The sequence below is a fragment of the Triplophysa rosa genome, linkage group LG19 (assembly GCF_024868665.1).
Source record: "Triplophysa rosa linkage group LG19, Trosa_1v2, whole genome shotgun sequence".
Classification (NCBI taxonomy): Eukaryota; Metazoa; Chordata; class Actinopteri; order Cypriniformes; family Nemacheilidae; genus Triplophysa; species Triplophysa rosa.
Window position 1 is genome coordinate 12,937,492 of NC_079908.1, and position 21,956 is coordinate 12,959,447.

Genomic DNA, 21,956 nt, shown 5'->3' on the forward strand with positions numbered 1-21,956 from the left:
TGAGAAACTCATGAATGAATGAGAGCCACTTGAGCACCTCTGCTCGGCTGATCTGTTAGTGGCGTAGATGGAAACATGACTCATACACACATTACCATAACTCTGACCTCAAACTCAGAGTAAAGTGCATAACCTCAGGATAAAAACTAACCAACAAACCCTGGAATACAAATTAAGAAAATGACTTATGTTGGTGATTTTATTTTTCTGTCCATGAGTTCCCAAATGCATATTATACTCATTATTAAGATCACAAGAAACTGAACTTCACAGTAAACTGCAGAATTTTGCAGAATGGAATCTGTGTCATTCATAAACTTTTACAAACAGCCCAATTGTGTATTTTTTATCCGATATTTTTGACTAATTTTATGAAAGTTTTCATCTTCCAGTACTATTGTTGTATTTAACACATTTTTCTGTTTAAACCCAATTCCACATACTTTTTGTTCAAAATAATACAGAAAAGTGATACTTATGCAAATACTGTCTGAGCCTGTTCATTTCTTATATAAATTGGTTGAAATATATTATATAAGACCAATAATATTTGCCTAGCAAAATAAAAAGGATTTATTTATTTATTTATTATAATATGGATTTACTTACATACACTTTTATCCAAAGCAACTCACTTTCATTTAATCTATACTCATTTTTTAATCTATATACTGTATGTGTTCACAGCAATATCGTCAGTGTTATAAAAGGTCAAATTAACACTCACAGTGTATATATAATCCACACTATCAAAGTGTGGATTATATATACACTGTGAGAGCAAATTTGACCTTTTTTAACACTGGCGATTTTGCTGTAAATTCATGTACTGTGCCTTGCTAACACAATGCTACCCATTGAGCTACATGAATTTGGATCAAATCATGGATCAAATGTTTATTTTGTTCCTCGTGGTCTGACAAATGCTTCCATTGTATATGCTGAGTTTATTATGTAACCCTAAACCACAATAAATTATAACTCAACATCTATGTATCTGAAAAAACAAACATCTGCTTATTTCCATAAAAAGAAAAAAATCCTGATTGGGACCCTGCAGGTATCAGTGTCTTTCCTCCCCATGTGGGTGATGGAATGTTAGAATGGCCATCTATCCCGCCACCCTCAATAATGGATGAGACGCAGCTATCGTCATGACATCCTAAACCTTGTCTTTCTACTCTACTCTGCAGTATTCCTGTGGGTGCTGAAGGTGGTGAATAATTCAAGCCAAATCAGTTTAGAGAGTCTCAGTTGCCTCTTTCTCTCACTGAAGCTCTTACCACCTGTGGAGTCTGGCCATCAGAGAGGACAGTGCGCGTCTTACATTTATTGGATATTTTCTTCGTTCTTTGATTGTAAAGACAGTGGTTGTGTTTTTTTACATCTTGGTCAAAGTTTTGGACGCCTAAGAGTCATGGTATCATGGTCCACAGAGTTTTAGGGGTGCCTGAGATCTGCTTTATCGTTTTATTTTTACCCCTTCTTCTCGAAGGTAAGAACCAGAGGTGGACAGTAACGAAGTAAATTTACCTGAGTACTGTACTTAAGTACACTTTTTGAGTATCTGTACTTTACTTGAGTATTATTTTTTCTGAGTACTTGTACTTTAACTTCACTACATTTGAAAGACAAATATTATACTTTTTACTCCACTACATTTATAAAAAGGTCCAAAAGTAGAAAATGGTTTCTATGCAGCGGGGTTTCCTGTGTGCACAATTTATCTGGCTTGCGATCTGCAAGGACCTTTTATTGTTGCCAAGTATTTCAGTTTTTCTAAGCTCGCGGTTTTCCGGCAAGCTTTGAATGGCCATTTGGCAGATTTTTTAACGCAAATCTGGCAACTCTGGGATCTTCCCCGCTAAACGAATGTAAACGTAGTCGCTGCTACACCATTGATAGCGCTCTAAAAAGACAAATAGAACAATAAAAGACAAAAAGGGCACATGTTAAAGTGTGGTGTAATCATCTGTGGGTTACGATCAGTCAAAGAGCGTAGAAACATTGTCATGAAAATGATCGGCATAACGGCTAAACGGTAAATAAGCATCACATACACCTTGAGCTACACGTGCGTGTTAACTTCTGATCTGCTGCTATATCATTTAAAGCTATTTGGAAAATGAATGATGTTTTTACTGAAGTAACTATAGTTGAAGTATTCCTGTTGAAATACAAACTATAGAACCCTGCCCAAAATACAACATAAAATGTAATGGATTTAATGGTTATAATGGGAATTGTACTATGGATACTTGTTGTCTACTTGTATGTGATGGATTCTATTGGTGGGATGGTAAATCCTATTGGGATAAAACCCAAAACACACTACAAAGAGGAATTTAATTTAAAAATCTCATTCTAATTCAAAAATTCATTGTTTTTTTCAGCAGGGATGGTATTTGCAGTAAAACCACAGTATCCACAAATTTACCATTTTCTATATATAGGAACCATACTCCAATTAATAATCTTTAGTAAAACCACAGCAACTAGAAATACCATAGTTTCATTATACTAGCTATAGTTTATGTTTGTAGTTAAATTATGGTAATACAAATGGTAATAAATCCAACAAACACATGGCTTCTACACTTGACTATTTACAAGAACCTTACTACTTACTGGTAAATTGCTGCTAAAACTGGTAAAGGGAATATACAAAATAAAAAAAACACTGCTCATTAATACATATAGGCGTAGGGGGCTAATGAGGATAATTAGGCTAACTGATCATACAGGATTATATCTAAACTAAACATATGTGTGCTAAACATATAAAGCTCTTAAAGGAGTTGCTCACTGCAAAATTTGCCCCCATTGACTTTCCATAGTAGGAATAAAAATGACTATGGAAAGTCAATGGGGGCAAATTTTGAAGTGAACTACTCCTTTAATACAACTGATACTGTGAGCTACTCAGTGTGTTCAGTAGGTTGCTTCAGAGGCATAAGTTATACGACACTAAAACAATGCACAACTGACATAAAGGAAATTTACTTTTAATACTTTAGTACTTTTAAAAGCACGTACTTCTGTACTTTTACTCAAGTAAGAATCTGTCTTTACAACTTGTACTTGTAGTGGAGTAATATTTGACCAGTAGTATCTGTACTTTCACTCAAGTAAGGAAGTTGTGTACTTCGTCCACCTCTGGTAAGAACCGAAAACTGTTTTTAAGCCCGATAAATGCACACAGTAAAATCGCCAGTGTTAAAAAAGGTCAAATTAACTCTCCCGGTGTATATATAATCCACACTTTGAGAGTGTGGATGATATATACACTGTGAGTGTTCATTTGACCTTTTTTAACACTGGCGATTTTACTGTGTGATATTTTCCTGTTTAGACTCATATTTGCCATTTATGCATTTTATATAGAAAAAAGTTTGGGAAAACTGAATAAAAATAAAACATTTTCCATTCAAATAAAATCTTTTTTAAACCTTGTTTTGTCTACATGCACCAGAGTTGCTTTATTGGTATTGTGCCCTCAGGTGTGGAGATTCTGGACCCAGGGGAGGTGGTATACCATGAGACCAGGACAGATGGCGTGGTGGGAAGTGGAGTGATACTGGAGTGTGGCCCCATTTTGCCTGATGTCTATATCTGGGGCTTCACCGAACCCGGCACAGACACCATCCGTGCTGTGGTGTATAACTTTGGGAAGGGTCCCAAGCTGCAGAAATTAGCCAAAGACTTGGGTGATCTGACAGTCATCAGCAACACTGCCTCTCTGTCTATAGAGAAGCTTCCTCTAGCTGCAGAAGGCGTCTACACCTGCCAGGCACTATATGATACTACTGAGGGAGCCAAGCTCTATTACTACTATGTGTATCTGCGTGTTCTAGGTCAGTTGTTATTCTAGATCGTAGTTGAACAGTCATGGTTACAGCATTTAATGCCGACCAGCATCAAACCAGTTTAAACCAGCCTAGAAAATAAAGCTGGTTAAACCGGATCTTTTCAGATAGGAGAAAAGTCCAATAGTAAATGATAATAATAAGCAAAAAACACCACTGACAGAACTATTGTATGCTGGCGTTGATAACATATTTAGTACTCTTCCATATGCTATCAGATTTTGTAATGACCTTCACAGTCAGTGTTGGTTAAGTTACTTAAAAAAGTAACCTAATTCTTATTAATTAACATTGATTTAAATACACTAAAATGAAGAATTAATATCAACCACATGGACAATAGAAATAAAACTTTAAACTCTTTCACATAAACATTAGTGGTAACGCTTTACAATAAGGCTGTATTTGTTAACATTAGCGGACGTAAACTAACAATAAAAATGTATTAATCATAGTAAAAAAACTAAATTAAGTCAGTTTATGCTTAAAACAAGCAAACAATATCTGACAGTGGGGTAAGGGAAAAAAACTTGAATTTTAATGTTTAAATTAAGTTTATTTAATTAAGTTGAAACTTGGATTTTTTTTATTTTTCTTACCTCAGTGGCTGATACTTTTGCTCTTTTAAGCATAAACTCACATAAATTTGATTAAAAAAAATGTGTGCTGGAAAACAAGACAAAAATAGTAAATTAGTAATTCATCAGTTTCAATGTAATGTTAAACAAATACAAGGTTATTGAAAAATGTTACCACATTACTTGTAAAAAAAGAAAGAAATGTAAACGTCACACTTTTCATCACACATATTTTCACATAAAATTCAATGAAATTAACACATTTCTAACTCATTTTAGCTATCTGAATTAAGATTTTAAACTTAACATTGTTTTATACAAAATTGTTGAAAGTATAGACAGTTTCAGCAGCAACAACATAAACAAACGTTATTTGGCCCAAACTTGACTTCCGGTCAACCTCTGCAAAGAATCAATAATTGTTGAGTAGTTTTTAATCTAATTTTTAATTCAATTAATTTACAATAAAATATGAATATTGATTAATATGAATATAAATTAAATATAAAATGAATTGTATTAATAACCAAACACTAATTGGAGGTTAACTCCAATTAAATTTCTGTACCTTAAAATGAAGATCTTTACTTTTTCAATAAAAATAAGTTGCTTACAATATTTTGTTATTTAGTAAACCATTACACCCAACACTGTTCACAGTGCCAGTGACCAAACCTTACATTGTGATGAGCGACTCCTCACCAATAGAGGGCACAGAAGTGACTATGCGCTGTGGACTGGAAAATGGAACAGGGCCTATTAATTACATATGGGAACAGGAGAGCCGGGAAGGACAGTTCACCACAGTGGCAGAGATCAATGACAACAACCTGTTGAATGTCACCGAGGTCACACGCAATCACACAGGCTGGTACAGGTGTGTTGCCACCAACAAGGTCAATGGACAGCGCAGTGATCGAATCTGGCTTGACATCATATGTAAGAGACTCTAATATAGTTTATTGGTTTGTATCGGGTTTGACAAATTTCAGAATATGATCGCAAATGTGTTTTTTTTTCAGTCGGTCCAGACCTTCCACAAATCGATGTCACCCCTTACTCAGTGACCGAGCGAGGTTACTCAGCCCTGGAACGAGAGACCGTTTCCCTCCTGTGTCAAGCTTCTTCAAATCCCCCCAGCCAATACGTCTGGTTCTACAACAACTCGCAGGTTAACACGGGTCCACAGTTCACCATCACCAGGATTCTGCGCATGCACACGGGCCACTACGCATGCCTGGCTCAGAACACTTACCTCAACACCCGATCCAAGAAAACCATCACCCTCACCGTCTACTGTGAGTGCTCCCACAAACGCCTGGACTCTGGTGGCCATCTTTGCTGTTTCTTCAACCTGTCCTGGTAGAGTTCTTCAGTTCCTCACATTTCCGTCTGAAATTCCCTTTCTTCACCTTTTCCTGCTCACCAACATGCAAACACATATGCAGTTACATAAGCAAAGGTGTCAGGCTTCCAGAGTGGTCGTATGCGGACGTCTGGAGGAAGTGAAGGACAGTTACCTTCAAGAGCTGAAGGTATACAGCTGGTGTGATTGTTTCTGTGTTATGACAAAGTCAAGAGTGGCCACGAGACCTTGTTTTGTCATAACATCTCAATCTCCCCTTGAATGCCTTGAATGTGCATCTATTTATGGATGTATTGAGCAGCTCTTCCACTTTTCTTGTCAAATGTTTGTTATACTGACCACAGCACACCAACACATGCTCACATGTCTCCGTCGATACACGAATGCTCATGGCAACTCCAAAAGTGCCATAACAGACACCTAATCCGACCCCATCGTTGGGATCAAATTTAGGAACGCTTCTCTGTCTCTATCAGTTTCCTAAATTGGCCCAAATTACCCAGGAGGATCCGTTTCACCGCACTGTGTTACACGATGGCTTTGTTCCCACAGATCCTCCAGATGGCGCTCCATCTTGCGCTGTATTACCAGCCAACAACTACTCTGACCTGGCTCTCAGCTGCACCTGGGAGGGCGGCATCCCCGCGGCCTCCTTGAGATGGACCCCGTATGTGTTCGGAGATGAGAGCGAGGGAATCACAAACATCACCAAAATCCAGAATGGCCCAGATACGGCGAACAACTCGGTGTTCCTCTGCCAAGGCTCCCACATCGCGCTGGACGACATCACGAGCTGCAGTGCCAGAGCATGTAAGTGTAACATTAAATAGAAATAACATGAAATCATTTTATGACGGCTAGTTCCGCAACTTGATTATAATTGGTTCACGATAAAGCACATGACCGCGGCACCAAAGGATTCGGTGTATCACTGCGCATGCAGCATCCTTAGCAACCTCCGTAAACGAAACATTCCGTTGCTGTTCACAAGTCGATCACGTACAATTTTTCCAGCGGAATGAAGGCTTTACGTGATTTTGTTTCATGAAAGTTGCATTGATACACATTTTTTGGCGTTAACAGTTGAGCGTGTAACACTGATTATACTTTTATAACAGTTAGTTCCGGTCCTTGATTATGATTGGTTCACGGTAAAACACAGCTATGACCGCTGCACCTAACCATTCTGTTGTGTATCACTGCGCAGCACCCTTAGCAACGTAAATCAAACACTACGATGCTGTTTAAAGGTTGATCAGGGACTATTTTTTCCAGCGGAATGAAGGCTTTATGGGATTTTATTTCATGAAAGTTGCATATTTTTGACTTCAATATTTGTAAAGTGTGGTGTCCTTTTATAAAAGCAATAAGGTACTCAAGGCTAGTGCTTTATCGTGAATATCACGGCTGAAGGGGTTGCAGGCATGACGCGAACAACTGTTCGAGATCAAATTCAAGATAAAGCACAGCCTCATGTACCTTATTGCTTACAGTAGTTTATTTTAGATAAACAAGATATCTAAAATAATAGGTTATAAACCTATAAGATTAAAAATAATAATAATAAGCATACATACTTTCTTGGCACCAGGGATGCCCTACGGAGAGCCCAAGTGTTCTGCCTACGCCACTCGAAACAATGAGTACCTTATGCTTTCCTGCTCCTGGGAGGGTGGGTTCCCTCGGGCATTGTTGTGGTGGGCTTCTAGCTCGGGGGATATGCAAGGCACGTCTGAAGAGAATGCCAACATCCTGGTTCTGCGGTCCAGTGCTACCTACAGCGGCAAAGCCTTCGTATGCTATGCAAAACATCCATTAGCTAAGGAGACCAAACAGTGCGTATTAAAGCTGGGTAAGAACCGTTCTGCATTCTAGTACTTTATAACAACTGTAATTGACTTCATTTAAATCCGTCTGTTCTTTCTCTATTTAGAGGCACCTGTATTAATAACACAACGCAGCGTGATGTCTGTCTATGAAGGCAGTGATGTCCAGCTCACCTGTATTTTAAGTAAAAACTACCCTATCACAGAGATCACCTGGTACAATAACCAGAAACAGCATGTGAATAACATACCAAAGAAGTACGTCCTGGAGCAAGCTGCTGCCTGGACCAATTTGACGGTGAGGGAAACTGACAGCGAGACAGACAGCGGGCAGTACTGGTGTTCGGCTACCAATGCTGTTGGAGGGTCAGAGATTCCGATTACCCTGATGGTGAAGAGTGAGTGAAACATTAAAAAGATGTCAAACATATTGACATTTTTTGCAAAAATGTGTATGTTGGACTGTATGTTGTCCATCTGAACTCAAGACAAGCGCTATTGATTCTAATACCCGGATTGTATAAATTACATTTTAAATTGATCTGTTTTAGGATACCCAATGCCCCCCAATATATCCATTAGCAAGATCATTTACAACAGTCGTCAAAAGACAGATGTTGATCTAGAGTGGATGCTTCAGAATGATGGTGAACTTACTGGGTTCTTCATCGAGCGTCAACGCCTTCCCGATCCAGTGAAGAAGAGAAGCAGTGACCCTCTTTGGAAGAAGCTAATTGAAATGGACAGTGATTCCCGAAGTTACCAAATCAACAACCTGGACCCCACTGGAACCTATGCATTCCGCATTACTGCCGTCAACCGCCGCACCATTGGAAATCCGTCTGATATTAAGACACCAGGTGAGAACTGAATGGTAATCAACATATTTATGATCAGTAGTTAAAATTATAGTTTATTTAAAGGGACAGTTCACCCTAACATTTTGTCATCATTTACTCACCCTTGAGTTGTTCCAAATCTATATAAATGTCTGATGGACACAGAGAAAGACATTTGTAATAATGCTTGTACCAAACCGTTCTTGGCCACCAAGCACTACCATAGTAGGAAAAATGACAATGGTAGTCAAAGGTACCCCAGAACTGCTTTCCTAAATTCTTCAAAATATCTTCTTTTGTGTTCAACAGAACAAAGAAATGTATAAAGCAATTTGTCCTACTATGGTAGTCAATGGAGGCCATTAGAACAAATACATTTATACAGATTTGGAGGGTGAGGAAGTGATGACAACATTTTCATTTTTGGGTGAACCGTTCCTTTAAGCCGGGTGCACATTCGATTATGGTCACTTGAGACAATGTCAATAATCCTAAAGATTCCTGATCCAAAGCCAAAAAGCTAGTCTTTCATAGGTAGTTTGACATGTTCCTTTCTTTTCCAGTTTCAAACATTTGTGGTCGTATAAAATTCGTACAGTGTGCAGCCGGCTTAATTTATATCAATAGTTTAAGGAAAACTGAATATCTGTTATCTAGTTAGTTATGGGAAAAGGTATTTTTTCCATATTACCACTCACTGGAAATTTAATGTTTTTTTATTTGTTTTATTGTTTATTCAGGTGAAACGCAAAAGCACCCACTTCCACACCGACACATCTCTCTCCCACTCTTCCCTGTCCTCTTACACAACCTGCCTGTTTACTTACCCTTTAACTTTTCTTGCCTATTTCTCATTTTGTTTGAATGAAACGTATCTCTAAAAAACATGCTCATGATGGTAGCTATGATGCCAAAAAGTTTAATAAAGTTTAAACCCAAAAGAATGATTAAGTTGGACCCCCTCAAAAACCCTATGAATTCTGTCCATTCTCAAAACCAGCAATGTACTGATTGATAGTATAGAGTAAAGGTTCATATTAGACCTATCATATTACATTAAAACACTATGCAATTCGGAAGTTGATTTTTTTGAAGCTGAAACGGTTGTGCTATCTTCCAGCGGACCCTCCTTTCAATGCCTACCCAGCTGTGATTGGGGCAGCCATCGGGGGCATGCTCATAGCAACAATAGCCACTGTACTGCTCTTTATATTTGTGGTGAGGAACCGCAACAATAACCCACGTGAGTCACGCGTGATTATTTTATTTTTATCAAGAAATCACTTTTTGTTAGTGCCTATATGCTAATATCACTGTCGCACTTTCAGGGCTTCACGACTTGATATTTGGAAGGTATGCAGATTTTTTAGTTTGTAATTTCCTTTTGTCATTTTTAAGATGAAAAACAGGGATATATCAAATAGATATGATACCCAAAAGACTCATTCAGTACACTCAAAGTAAGATTTTAAGTTGTATATTTTGTCCAGGCAAAACAGCCAGTCTAGAGAAAACATTAACTTTCCTGAGGATGAAGTTGTTGGAGGATCAGAGGGGGAGAGAGGTGCAGGAGAGCAAAGCTCATCGACAGGTCAAGGTACTTTACTCCTTTTCACACTTCCAACCGATATCAAAACAATAACATCTTGGTACTTATGTTTTGTTTACGAACACGTTTTCTTGCAGGACCATCAATGGCACTGCCAAGGCCAACTGCAACACCCACAAACCTCCCCCCAGGCGAAGAGCCTGTTAATGTAACTATAACTGTCATGGCCTCAAGCTAGAGACAGACACTAGCAGGATAACTTGGTTTTTATACAACTTATAAAATGTAATTAATTAGCAAAGGTTTGTTCTCCTCATAATAGCTTCTGCTAATTCAGTAAACTGTGTGCAAAATAGTATTTGCATTTACCTTCAATTGTCTCTTTTTAGTCAATTAAACAGATATTAATCCACAAGTTAATAACATGGGTTAAAGTGGAAAAATATTCTTTGTAAGAAAAGTTTCTGAATGCTGTACTTTTAATAAAATGAAGGCTGAATATGATTCATTACCTCTGGGCAGCAGGTTTCTTAGCACACTGCAACAAAGTTGACCCATCCAAACAACATTATTAGAAAAAAAGATTTATTTGCAATTTCAATGAGTTTTAACATTAAGAACCTCACATCTTTTAGTTATTGAGTCAGAGATGTCTTGAACATTCTTTTCACAGTAACAGAACATTAATGAACAGATGAGCTAACCTTTTCTCTCCACTCCTTCATTTACGAATCAGACAGAAAAAGAGACAGACGAACATCTACATCTACAAACATATATAACTGAACACATGTTCCACAATTCAAACTTAGTGTATGCATGTGAGAAAGTAGAATATGCATTTCTTAAAATGCCGACATGCATCAAATCAACGGTAAAACCTTTTGGTTACTAATAATGTCAGACAGTTTCTGTTTCAGCTTCAGGAAAGTTCTCTTGAATTCCAAACCGTCTCCCTGAAATACAAAAGAAGAGTTTTGAGAAGACAGGATTTTAGAGAAGAGTTTAATACGCAAATTAGAATTAAATAATGTCTATACCTTTGACAGACGGAAATCTACTAGAATGCGTTGCTCCATTTCCAAGAAGTGCACTTTGAAGATCAGTTTATTGTTGCGGTGATCCATAGTGGAAACCGTTGCCTATAATCGAAAGAAATAAACAATAACAAGATCAGCTCATTAGACGGTTTAAAATACTGTCGTTTTTTATGGTTTCATCTGAGGATTACCTGATTGGTGCAGCTCTGTTTCCATGTGTGACCCATAGCTATACAGGCATCACGGAGAGCAATGGATGATGTTTCCGCATTCACAGTTGTAAAGAACCTGGTCATTCTCCTAACCAACCTCTGCCATGGGTTCTGGGGGGGTAACAATCGTATAACCCATAGTTCAGTGAAGGCAAACAACAAGAGAAAATACTTAACTGAAGAACCATTACAGAATAAAATAAACTATTTTTAGTAGAACTACTTAGAACATGAACACAAAACAAACCAGCAAATAGGGCTGTCACGATTATTAAATAATCGTCTTCAGATCATCGCAATTATAGAAGACACTAGGGGGAGCTGTAGTGCCTGCATATTACAAATTTTAGTATATTTATTGTAACTAAAGCATTGTAATACTTGTAAAATGTACCACCACAACACAATAAAAACTAAAGCATATACCATAAAAATAACCTGCAATACAATTTAATATTATTTAAGATAATCTCAGTGTGAAAACCAGTCTACCAAAATTTCATTAACAAAGTAAAATGTTATTGTAGTCTTGTAAGTGAGAAAAAAACTGACTAGAATCATTTCTATGACTGATAGCATTTAATGGTGGCTTCAATTCACTCCTGATCAATTTACTTAATTTACAAGTATTTGGCGCTTGTATTATTGACAGGTAAAAGCCTAAGCCTTAAATATGATAAACCAATATTTTCCGATGTATTTCCAAGAAAAAAAACATATTTTTTATATTCAGAACAATATGGTCGTTTCAAAGCTGAATAAAAAATGTATGAGAATTAAATGTCAAAGCTCTAAAACAGACAATTAATCACCATAATCGTCAAAGCCCTAAAACAGACAATTAATCATCATAATCGCAATGATTTACTAGACAATTAATCGTCAGCCGAATTTCATAATCGTGACAGCCCTACCAGCAAATAAAAACACCTAAACATCAGAACTTACCTGGCTGGCACCTGGTGTGCCGAGAAGCTGGCTGCCCAGAAGCATGTGATCAGGACAGGCAGGCTGGGAGAAGCTAACACTGACATCAGAATACACAGAAACCTCTTTCTCTTCCCATAATGGCTGTGGCTCAGGCTGAGAACTGGAGATCTGTGCTCTGTCATCACTGAAGAAACATGCAGCTAGTGAAACATAAGCGCCTGAAAGCCTAATACATTACTGAACATGATTTCACTTCATAGTAAACTGTCACTCTGCTGTCATATGGCTTTAGTTGGCTTACTGACCTATTTTTGCGCGCCAGTTCAGAGTCAGTCCATGATATCTTGCTTACGGGTGTCTCATTCTGCCGTTTTACTCCTGTGATTAGAATTCAGAGTTAGTAATGGCGAATTCAGTTAGCAATGATTCACTTAGCTTTGAAGAACCACATAACGGGGTTATGGAGTGAAAATAAAATACAGTATAAAAGCTGAAATACCCGACTTGAAACTTCTGCTAAACCAACGGTGTTTCTTAATTTCAGGGATGGTGATCCTATCTTCTGGATTATGTAGTAACATCTTGGATAATAGACCTGATAAAGCAAATAAACAAGAATGTTCAGAATTCAGCATCACCCCATGCAAATCTCATCACCACAATGCTAGAGTGATGCTGATGGTCGCCATGGTATAGTTAAACAGATACTAAAGTGTAAGAACATTGTCACACAGTTGCTAAGGTATTCTGGGAGGTTGTTTACTAGATTGTTTCAAATGGTTTCGGACCAAGACTTACTGAGGGGTACAGCATCAATTTTCTTCCAGGGAGTCAGGTAGTGCTTTTTCTCCAGCCAATCCAAATACTCCTGACAGTTTTCACTCGGCTGGTCCCACGGTAACTCTTTGAAACAAGTCAGTGCAATAGCCAGAAGCTTGAGAGAAAGGTTATAATAATGCGGTCACTGACGGACACATACAAGACAACATTGCTCTACCTCCGGCTAACATCGCAGTGAGCACAATGCCACAAGCCCAAGTGTCTGCAGGTTGGGCGTGGAACGCCGAGTGTGACATCAGCTCAGGAGCAACGTAAGGCAAAGTGCCACACAGGCGGTTCAAAAGACGCTGCTTGCCACGGTGCCGGAACATGGTAGCCAGTCCGAAATCCGAGATCTTCAGGTTATCTACCAGAACAGAAGATTGTATATTTTATTCTATTAAAATATATAAAACAGACAGTAATAATGAATTACACAAGGTTTTTGACATGTAAATCAAAGTAGAAGGTTTCTTTATGTTCTATGCCATGCTATACATAGTAAGAAGGTAAACATGTCATCATTTTCAACACCCATAAATAGAACGTCCATTTCAAAATTCAATTTAACAAACAACCCTTCAGATGTACCTTTATCATCAAGAAGAATATTTTCAGGCTTTATGTCACGATGCGTGATCCCAAGACTGTGAAGATACTCCTGTAAGTGCGAGAGGGTTGGATTTTACCTAGGACAAGAAAGGTATGGAGAGTACATAAAACACATTAAAGAAAAATGCCACTCACCACACCTGCTATTAACTGCTGAAAAAATGTGTGTGCCTCCTTTTCTGGCATTCCCACATCTGGCTCTGTTACCGTAAACAAATGACATTTTAAATCATTTAAGTCATTTTGAATAAGCAATAAGCACAAGCATTCAGACACCATCAGATGAACATGAAATAATCCAATGACACAAAACCAACAAAATAACATTGCCCATCCAAAGCTTCTCCATAACTCACCGATTCGGTCAAAGAGCTCCCCTCCACTACAGTACTCTAGGAAGATATACTGTGTCGTACCTTCACTCCTGTGCCCAAAGAAACGTACTATATTTGGGTGTGACAGCATCTTGCATATGCACACCTCTTTTTTCACATTGTCTATGCAGTCTTTGGCTTTGGCCATATCTACAACTTTCACTGCTACAGCCTCCTCAGTCTTCTTGTTTACCAGCAGTCGCACCCTAAAGTTTTAGAGTAAATTGACAGATATTTAATGCGTGCAAGTGAAAGGAAACAAATAAGAAAAGTCATTCTGGCCACTTACTCTCCGTAAGCCCCTTCCCCAAGAGTCTGCACCAAATCCCAGTCTTTAACAAAAGGCACAGCCATGATCTGTCTTGAAAACAGCAACGAGTAAAAAAAGACACAGTAGTACACATTTTTTGCAAAAGCATTAATGTGAATAAAATAATTTATTGACTACTTACGTAGTACACATAGGTGTTGGGTAAATAATTAAATAGTGCTGTTGTACATGCTAAACATCAATAAATAAATAACTGTTGACTTTGAAACGTCAAAGCCTATTAAGCTCTTAACATTAAGTTAGTTAGTCAGGGATTGTTTTATGTCAGTTTTTAAAATAAACATACCGTATGAGGCAGGGATTTCTGGACTGCAGTTGTCCTATGTAAGATAGATGGTTTAACTGCTTTACTAATTTTGTACACACCGGCTATAAACACAAATCTACAGTGAAGCGCGCAAGACCAAACTTGGCGCGTTCTGGAGCTGTGCGGAAGCGCAATGAAAAGAGCCGCGTTCGCGCAAGAAAAGGGTTTTCAAAATAAAAGTGTAGCGCTTAAAATAAGCGCCAAGAAAGCGTTAAAATAAGAAAACGTCTGTTGTGACGTATTTAAATTATATATATTTACTTTTATGTCATTCTCTTCAACGCCACATTTTTTGACATCCATATTTTCCGTTGCAAATTGCTTGTCAGGGAAAAGTTAAGTAGAAAATGTTGACTGTTATTTTGGAAGCTATCAAACAAATAAGACAAAAATATTAAGATCTATATTATATTTAAATCTAATATATATATATATATAATATTAAGTCAGAGAGAATTTAATTTGATTGTTTTAGCATTTAAATGTCTTATATGCTTGTGTGTCATCACGCACTGTACTGCGTAAAACGTCCAGTTGGTGTCGCCTGTCGTTGTTATGGCAACATCAGTTCAGTTCCGCAAACAAAGTTGAAGAAGTGCAGAGTGCTTGGCTGGTGTTTGAGAAACTACTGTTTTAATCTTAAACGAGAAAAACATATAATTTTACCATGTTGACAACCCATCGACACAAAATACAATGTCGGGAAATTACTGGGCCCACACCTCACTCAGTGGCAGTGGTGAGTTGATACTTATTAAATTTAGAGAAAGATTTTATTTTATATTTCTTTGCTGGATGTAAATCAAATACATATGAGCAATTATATAGCAAGTTTTTAATATGTTTGTTTTAATATGAAGCTTTACAGATGTTTATTAGTGATGTGTACATTTTAGAGAGCAAGAAATTCTCCATCACGACCCACAGACTACCTGACTTTGGAGAGAAGGAAACAGGAGGCAGTTCGGAATGAGGTGCTGGACTTCACCAGGGATCAAAGTTCCTGTGATGTTAGAATGCAATGGGAGAGAAACACACAACGCAGAATGGTGTCGGCTACTATTGATAGACAACTACAGGAAGCAATGGTGCAGTACCATATGGGCATTGATGAAAGGAGAGAAAGGTTTGAATGGAATAACCCCATATAGACCTACTGTTAAAAAATACTCTTTCACTGCAATGAAATGATTTAAATCTCTTTTCTATGTCATTTTTCACAGGCTTCGTGAGCTGCTGGAGTCTGAGGAGCAAGAGTTCCTTAGGGAAATTGAGACAAAAAAGGAGACGGTGTTGGAGAGGCAGGCTAAGATGCGTGAAAGAGCCAAAACTCTGCGTGAGAAAAGGGAGAGCGAGAGACAGAAACATGTTGCTGACAAACTTGATCAGCTCTTCATGTAAGACCTTAAATAGCTATTCTGGTCACACTAGCATCCAGATGACAACATAAACGAATTTCATCTCGTTGTGTTTCAGAGAGCAGAGTGAGGAGTTGCGTGCCGTGCAGATGAAGCGCAGACAAGATGAGATCTGCACTGAGCGTGCATCTCAGATTCGTAGTCGGGAGGAAGCTCGACAGATGCGACAGGATGAAGACAGAGTGTTTGTTCAGATGTGGGAGAGCGACAGGTTGGCTAAAGAGGAGCGTGAAAGCCAAGAGCTCCAACGAAAGAGACAGAGCAACCTTGAGCAGGTGGCATTCCTGCAGGTGCAGATGGAAACGGCTGAACAACAGAGAATTCGGGCCAAACAACTGAAGGAAGAAGAGGCAGAGTTACTGGTATAAATCATTCAATCAAATCAGTTCAAGTCATAATTATCACCCTTGTTGTTGTCTTATAGTTTCTCTTTGAGGTCTCAGACAATGAATAATAGTTCTTTTGAATGTTGTGCAACTCAGCGAGACCAAAGGGAGATGCTTCAACTGGAGTCAGAGAGAGAACAAAAACAGAAGCTACTGGACCAAGACAAACGAAGAAAACAGCTGGACCGTTCACTTCGGTTGAAAATGAAGAGGCAAGCAAGAGAGCAGCAGGAAGAGTTGGCACTAGATATGACCATTCTGGAACAGCTATTGACTGAGGAGAAGGATGAAAAGCAGGAAGAGGTTCTCAAGAAGGTATGCCTTCAAACGTTACTGCGCACGCGCACTTTTGTGACCCCAACTGAACTTCCGGTACACATTCACAAACAGTGGAGTACATGTAGGTTATTTCTGAAAACAATCAAAAGAAACCGAGAAGAACCGTTACTTGGCTAAACTTGTCTCTCCAATATTTAGAATTTAGACTGCGATATCAAGCTCAACCGCTAGATGTCAATGTACCATACGGTTTGTTTAAATGCGACCAAACTACAGGACTTATTCAACTATTGTTTATTTAATAAAATAAACATACAACAAAATTCAACAAATCGTTTCATCGGGCGCGCCTTGGTCTTGTGTTTGGCTAGTGTCTAATAATTATATGAACTATTTATAATTTATTTAATTTATGTTAATATTCATTTGTATTATTATTTTACTGTATAATAATTGTATTATATAAACGATTGAATGAAATGATTTTGTTGTATGTTTATACAGCTGGAGCGTGGAGAGGAGCAGAGCAGGTATCGACAGTATCTGGCAGAGCAGATGGAGGAGCAAAAACGGCAAGAGATTGAGATGGGGCATCTGATCGAGTCCGAGCTCCAGCAGGCCTGGGCTCGCAGGGAGGAACACTGGAGTCTGGAAAAGGCAGCAAGAGATCGACTCATGAAGGACGTCATGGACACTCAGCGGTTACAGATCCAGGAAAAGCGTAAACTCTTTCTTTTTTTTCTAGAGGATTTACGTTACAAAAATTACATAATATATATTATTCAAAATATATTTATTTCATGTAAACAAATAATATAAGCTAGAGAGAGAGAGAGAATTCATATAGAAATATATTGAGAACATAATAATAACATATAGAAAAATAAGCAAAATAGCATCAAATGCAACATATTATAAATATAACATATATTAGACAAAATATAATATAAGCAAAATGTAAACAAAAAAAATCTGAGTGATTCTGGTACTGTGTTCCTCTTTAGTAAATAAGAACATGCAGAAACAGGCTGAGCTTGCCAAAGAGAGAGAGGAGCTCGACCATACTATTGAAAATAATAAATTGCTGGATGAAGAAGAAAAGACTCGGTGAGTTTTGATCCACCAAAGTTGATAAACTCAACTAGACATCTGTTGCAAACAATAAAAATGTGTTATTTCATGTATGTCCAGTTTAAGGGAGGCAACTCGAGAGCATCAGGCCGATCTCTTGGCTCAGATGTTGCACCGCCAGCGTCTTCGTGAAGCAGAACAGGCTGAGATACAACAAGAGTTCCAGAAGGGTATAATGTACCAGGAGCAGTACAATAAGAAAATTCAGGACATCCTATCGAGGCCCGTATCTAACACCACAGTGGTTCACCCGTTTAGGAGACGTGAACGACCCTACTCCAGCTTTGGTGGACAGATGTCCTAAAATCAACTATCAATTGTATTCACGGCGTAGTAATCAATAATAAATGTTTTCTTTTCTAGAACCCCTTACATAGACTTGCGATGCCTGTGTTTTATTTTGTGTTTAGTTTGTGTGATCTGTGATTAGACAAACTGTCCTCATGTCAAAGGTTATATTTAGAATTGAATACAAGTCTGACTGGACTAACCTGTTTTAAAGAAGATATTTGCATGTTTAAATGTTAATTGTTTAGAAAGGTCATTCAATTTAATACGCTGAATGTGAATAGCGAGGACATAATCCTCGACGAGCGTGTTTCCTTATGTGCTGCCTTTGACAGGAACTGTGTGAAACTGTCCATAGTTGCTATGGGACATGTACAGTACACAATTCCATGAGGGTCAAATGGTCGGGGTTAAAACCTCACAATGAAATAATGAATTCAGAGTATATCTGTAATGATTTAACAAGCAAAAGCTTTAAACCAATAAGCTTGTGGGTTAAATGATTAGCAGGTGAGTGAGGAGGTGGATACCTCTTCACACCGCATGTGTGGCAGATTCCACAACAGTTCGAGCATGGTAAAGCAGTTAGTCAACACCCAATACCTGACCTAGGAGTGGTATGGGTGTGGAGCAATTGGTCTGATGTCATTTCTGTCGTCTTTTTGCCCTCTCTCTTAGCTGTTCAGACAGGTTTAACTTTTGGCCAAGCCGGTTCCTGGCTTTATACAACATTGAGAAAAGTACTCCATAGTATATACTGTATACTCATTTTAAATATGGCATGAGGATATGAATAATACAGAATATCTAATAATAAAGGGCTTCGTACGTTTTTGGATACTGGAATGATTTTTTTAAGAGAGGAAAATGCGTGAATCTGAGCTTTATGTCAAGGTAAGTCATTGTGGTTATCTCTCACAGATCTTTTATTCTACCTTTCTTTATTGCATTATGTGTGGTTGACAGAGACTGGTTGCTTGTGTTGGGCATTTTGAAAAACTAAACCATAATAGGCAGTGATCCAAGTGTTTATTTTTTATTTTTTTGAAAACAGTATCTTTATGAAAATCTAAATATGGATTTTTATTTGAGTCATATCGTGTCATTTGTATGTCTTTATTCTGGACTTGTTTCTCTCAGTTTTGCAGTTTACACATGACTTGTGTACACTCTGCACCTTACAGATAAGGGTTGAAAGCTTTGTTGTCTGTTTTTGATTAATGACGTAAACATCAGCACACAATCTGGTCCGAGTAGTTTCTGCTGTAAAACACTTCTCCAAGAATTTTGCATTGAACATTATTGAATGCTCACAATGAAATAGACCGGGTTAGTTACACCAGGTAAGCGCAGGGCCATCTTGGAATACTTGGAAGTATTTAATTCCTTAGATTCATTTTGTAAAATAAAATGTGGGGAAAGTTGTCACAGAGGAGGTATCCGTCCAATGGCAGTTCATTCCACAATAAGTGAATGAAATATTAATTATATTATTTTCATTCCCAGTATCTTCATATGTTTGATAAATGACAAATATTATAAATACGTTTTGTCAAATACTGTAGTCATCTATCTAATAGTATCACAATATTTTGATATTTTGAAGGCTGCATTTTACAAATATCATGAATTGTAATGTAATTGTCACATAGAGACATAGGCCTACTGTACGTTAATATGATTGACAGGTCATATTTACAGCTAGGCTATTTTCGTTTGGTGTCAAGAACTGGGCTAATTTGTGAACTGCACTTCACCGAGGTGAAAGCTTTTATGTGAACAAATGCTCTCATGTCGTTTTCTTAATGCGGTCATGATACAAACAACCAAGTCCTTGTTTGCCATCTGCATACGTCACATTTGAACTAATGAATGAATCCATTTGACATTCTATCACGTCTAGTTGACTCTGTTAGAGATCTGTCAACACAGTCGATGTATTCGCATAGTCACCTGTAATTTATAATTTGTGCAATACATTAACTGGCCAAAAGGTGTCTCTCTGCACAACACTGAATCTCAGCCACTGCGGTCATGTCAGTCAGACTCGGCATGATCAACAGAGAAGTCCATGGAGACAGAAAAAGGGAGGGCGGCAACTTCAATCCTGCACGTTGACAATTAAATACTTTTTTATTGAAGCGATACAGTTTTTTAAAGCAATTTATATAACTCAATTATAATTCGTGTTAATCCTCTCTTTTAGCTTGGTTTTTATATAGAGGCAATGGAAAAGGAGGAACGGTGATTTCAACTCAACTTCAATTATGGCGATATACACCTGCCGCGAGCAGGCGCGGCTAGCGCGCTAACATTAGCCATCAGAGGGAGTCCAAAAGTACAAACTAGCACAACGGGACGACATGGACATGTTGACAGCACATAGGAAATTTGGATTAAAAAACTTGATGGGAATATAATCGTGTTCAAACGGAAATATTTAAGCAAAGGTGCTCATGTGACTAGTTTAGGTGAAAGCTGTTGTGTTTGGGATCATGTCTGTGACTGAGCTCTACTCAAAGGTGAGGTTTTGTTTATTTGGAATAGCTTTCAAGTTTTATTTCATCATTACGTAAATGTTAATAATTAGATTTAAGGTGCTACTGACAGATGGGCAGTGTTAGTAATTGATATAGGGTACTCTGTAAAGTAAACGTAGTTAAACTTAAATCTTGGTGTTATCAAATATATCTCATTTAAAGTCATCATAGAATCGGACAAGGGATAATATCAAAGTAATATTCTACTCTTTAAAGCCCAGCACTTCTGCTTTGACTAACTACTTCCTATAAAACATAGGGAAGTGTCGTGTACAGTACAGGTGTGTGTGAGCTTCTTCGGGTTTCGGTCTGCAGTCAGCAGGCAGGTAGTTTCGGTGTTCATAGTGTTTCAAAATGTAGCCCGCTGTCTACCTAGACCTCAGGGCATATATTACAAATCGTAACATTTAAAGTCCAAAGTTAAGATCTGACAAGTTTAATGTTGTTGTAAACGGGTAAACATTGAAATTATAAACATAAGATACGTTTCTGTCAGCTTCAGATGCGCTTATTTGAATGTGGATTCACTATAAATGCTGTCTAGGTAGGCAGTTCACTAGATTTTGATACACGACCAGCGCGTGGTTATATGACGGCGTCATCACGACATTACTGGTTTTACTTTTTTGCTGTTTGTAGCCGGAAGTTTCACCCATGTCTTTCTCATACTAATCAATAGTGGAGATAAAGAATGACCATTGAATTCATTCCCGTTTGACCTTGAAGACATATTGCTTTTAAAACGTTTTTAAGGGCTGAAAAAGTACTTCATTTAATATTTACCGTCTCTTAATGACGCAGGTGACTCAGTTTCCGCAGGGCTTGTATGCAAAATGAAATATTTCATGCATGTATGCACTCTTGGGTTCAAGCTGACTCCCTTACATTCACCATAAAGGTAGCAGTCTTAGATATGCACAGATATATCAGCCAATAATCGGTATCTGCTATCGGCAGATAGTTTAAAAACAGCCAATGAAGAGGGCTGATATATCCTCTCAATTAAAAGAGGACAGAAAAATGTTTGTTGTGCTCTGTCTGTATATAGAAAATGTTAAGAAACATGACCAGTTTGATGTTTAATGTTAAAAGTCATTATATGAATTAATAACATTCAGAAATTTAAGAAATATTCTTTTAATCTTCAGATTAAGTATTGGCAGATATCACTCTGAATAATCGGCTATTTAGAAATTTAGTATCTGTGCATCTCTAGGTCTTATTTAACCATTACTATTCTGGTTGTCTTTTTTTTGTTATCACAT

General features: G+C 37.8%; 4 protein-coding genes across 9 annotated transcripts in view; 3 read left to right on the forward strand and 1 right to left on the reverse strand.

Annotated features, from left to right (window-relative positions):
- Nucleotides 1-810: 810 nt before the first annotated feature.
- On the forward strand, nt 811-10,511 carry LOC130569705 (V-set and immunoglobulin domain-containing protein 10-like 2). Its single transcript, XM_057359492.1, has 12 exons — nt 811-1,495; nt 3,501-3,854; nt 5,105-5,383; nt 5,467-5,742; nt 6,363-6,620; nt 7,402-7,662; nt 7,744-8,034; nt 8,188-8,496; nt 9,596-9,718; nt 9,804-9,828; nt 9,966-10,072; nt 10,162-10,511. Exons 1-12 carry the CDS (start codon nt 1,426-1,428, stop codon nt 10,260-10,262), a joined length of 2,454 nt encoding a protein of 817 aa, XP_057215475.1. The 5' UTR covers nt 811-1,425; the 3' UTR covers nt 10,263-10,511.
- Nucleotides 10,512-10,598: 87 nt separating this feature from the next.
- On the reverse strand, nt 10,599-14,766 carry chek1 (checkpoint kinase 1). 3 transcript variants are annotated; one of them, XM_057360663.1, is made up of 13 exons: nt 14,629-14,766; nt 14,301-14,368; nt 13,994-14,217; nt 13,773-13,837; nt 13,617-13,686; nt 13,204-13,392; nt 13,005-13,109; nt 12,706-12,801; nt 12,512-12,584; nt 12,225-12,390; nt 11,256-11,387; nt 11,065-11,166; nt 10,599-10,980 (listed from the first exon to the last, which is right to left on the reverse strand). In XM_057360663.1, exons 2-13 carry the CDS (start codon nt 14,363-14,365, stop codon nt 10,888-10,890), a joined length of 1,380 nt encoding a protein of 459 aa, XP_057216646.1. In that variant the 5' UTR covers nt 14,366-14,368; nt 14,629-14,766; the 3' UTR covers nt 10,599-10,887. The 3 variants fall into 3 exon arrangements, with proteins under 3 accessions (XP_057216646.1, XP_057216643.1, XP_057216645.1); XM_057360660.1 differs by having other exon boundaries at nt 13,773-14,217; XM_057360662.1 differs by having other exon boundaries at nt 13,773-14,217; nt 14,301-14,372.
- Nucleotides 14,767-15,237: 471 nt separating this feature from the next.
- On the forward strand, nt 15,238-18,700 carry cfap53 (cilia and flagella associated protein 53). Its single transcript, XM_057360446.1, has 8 exons — nt 15,238-15,388; nt 15,546-15,775; nt 15,873-16,046; nt 16,126-16,429; nt 16,550-16,768; nt 17,237-17,453; nt 17,737-17,839; nt 17,924-18,700. The coding sequence occupies exons 1-8, from the start codon at nt 15,317-15,319 to the stop codon at nt 18,165-18,167; spliced, it is 1,563 nt and encodes a 520-aa protein (XP_057216429.1). The 5' UTR covers nt 15,238-15,316; the 3' UTR covers nt 18,168-18,700.
- A 161-nt stretch (nt 18,701-18,861) lies between these two features.
- The window catches only part of myo5b (myosin VB), a 37,709-nt gene continuing 34,614 nt past the window's right edge, over nt 18,862-21,956 (forward strand). For 3 of the 4 annotated variants that reach the window (XM_057360445.1, XM_057360444.1, XM_057360442.1), the window contains exon 1: nt 18,862-19,045. In XM_057360445.1, the coding sequence (XP_057216428.1) occupies nt 19,019-19,045 (27 nt within the window). In that variant the 5' untranslated portion in view covers nt 18,862-19,018. Of the gene's footprint in view, nt 19,046-20,211; nt 20,674-21,956 lie in introns of those variants that run through there. The other variant, XM_057360443.1, reaches the window with a different exon arrangement.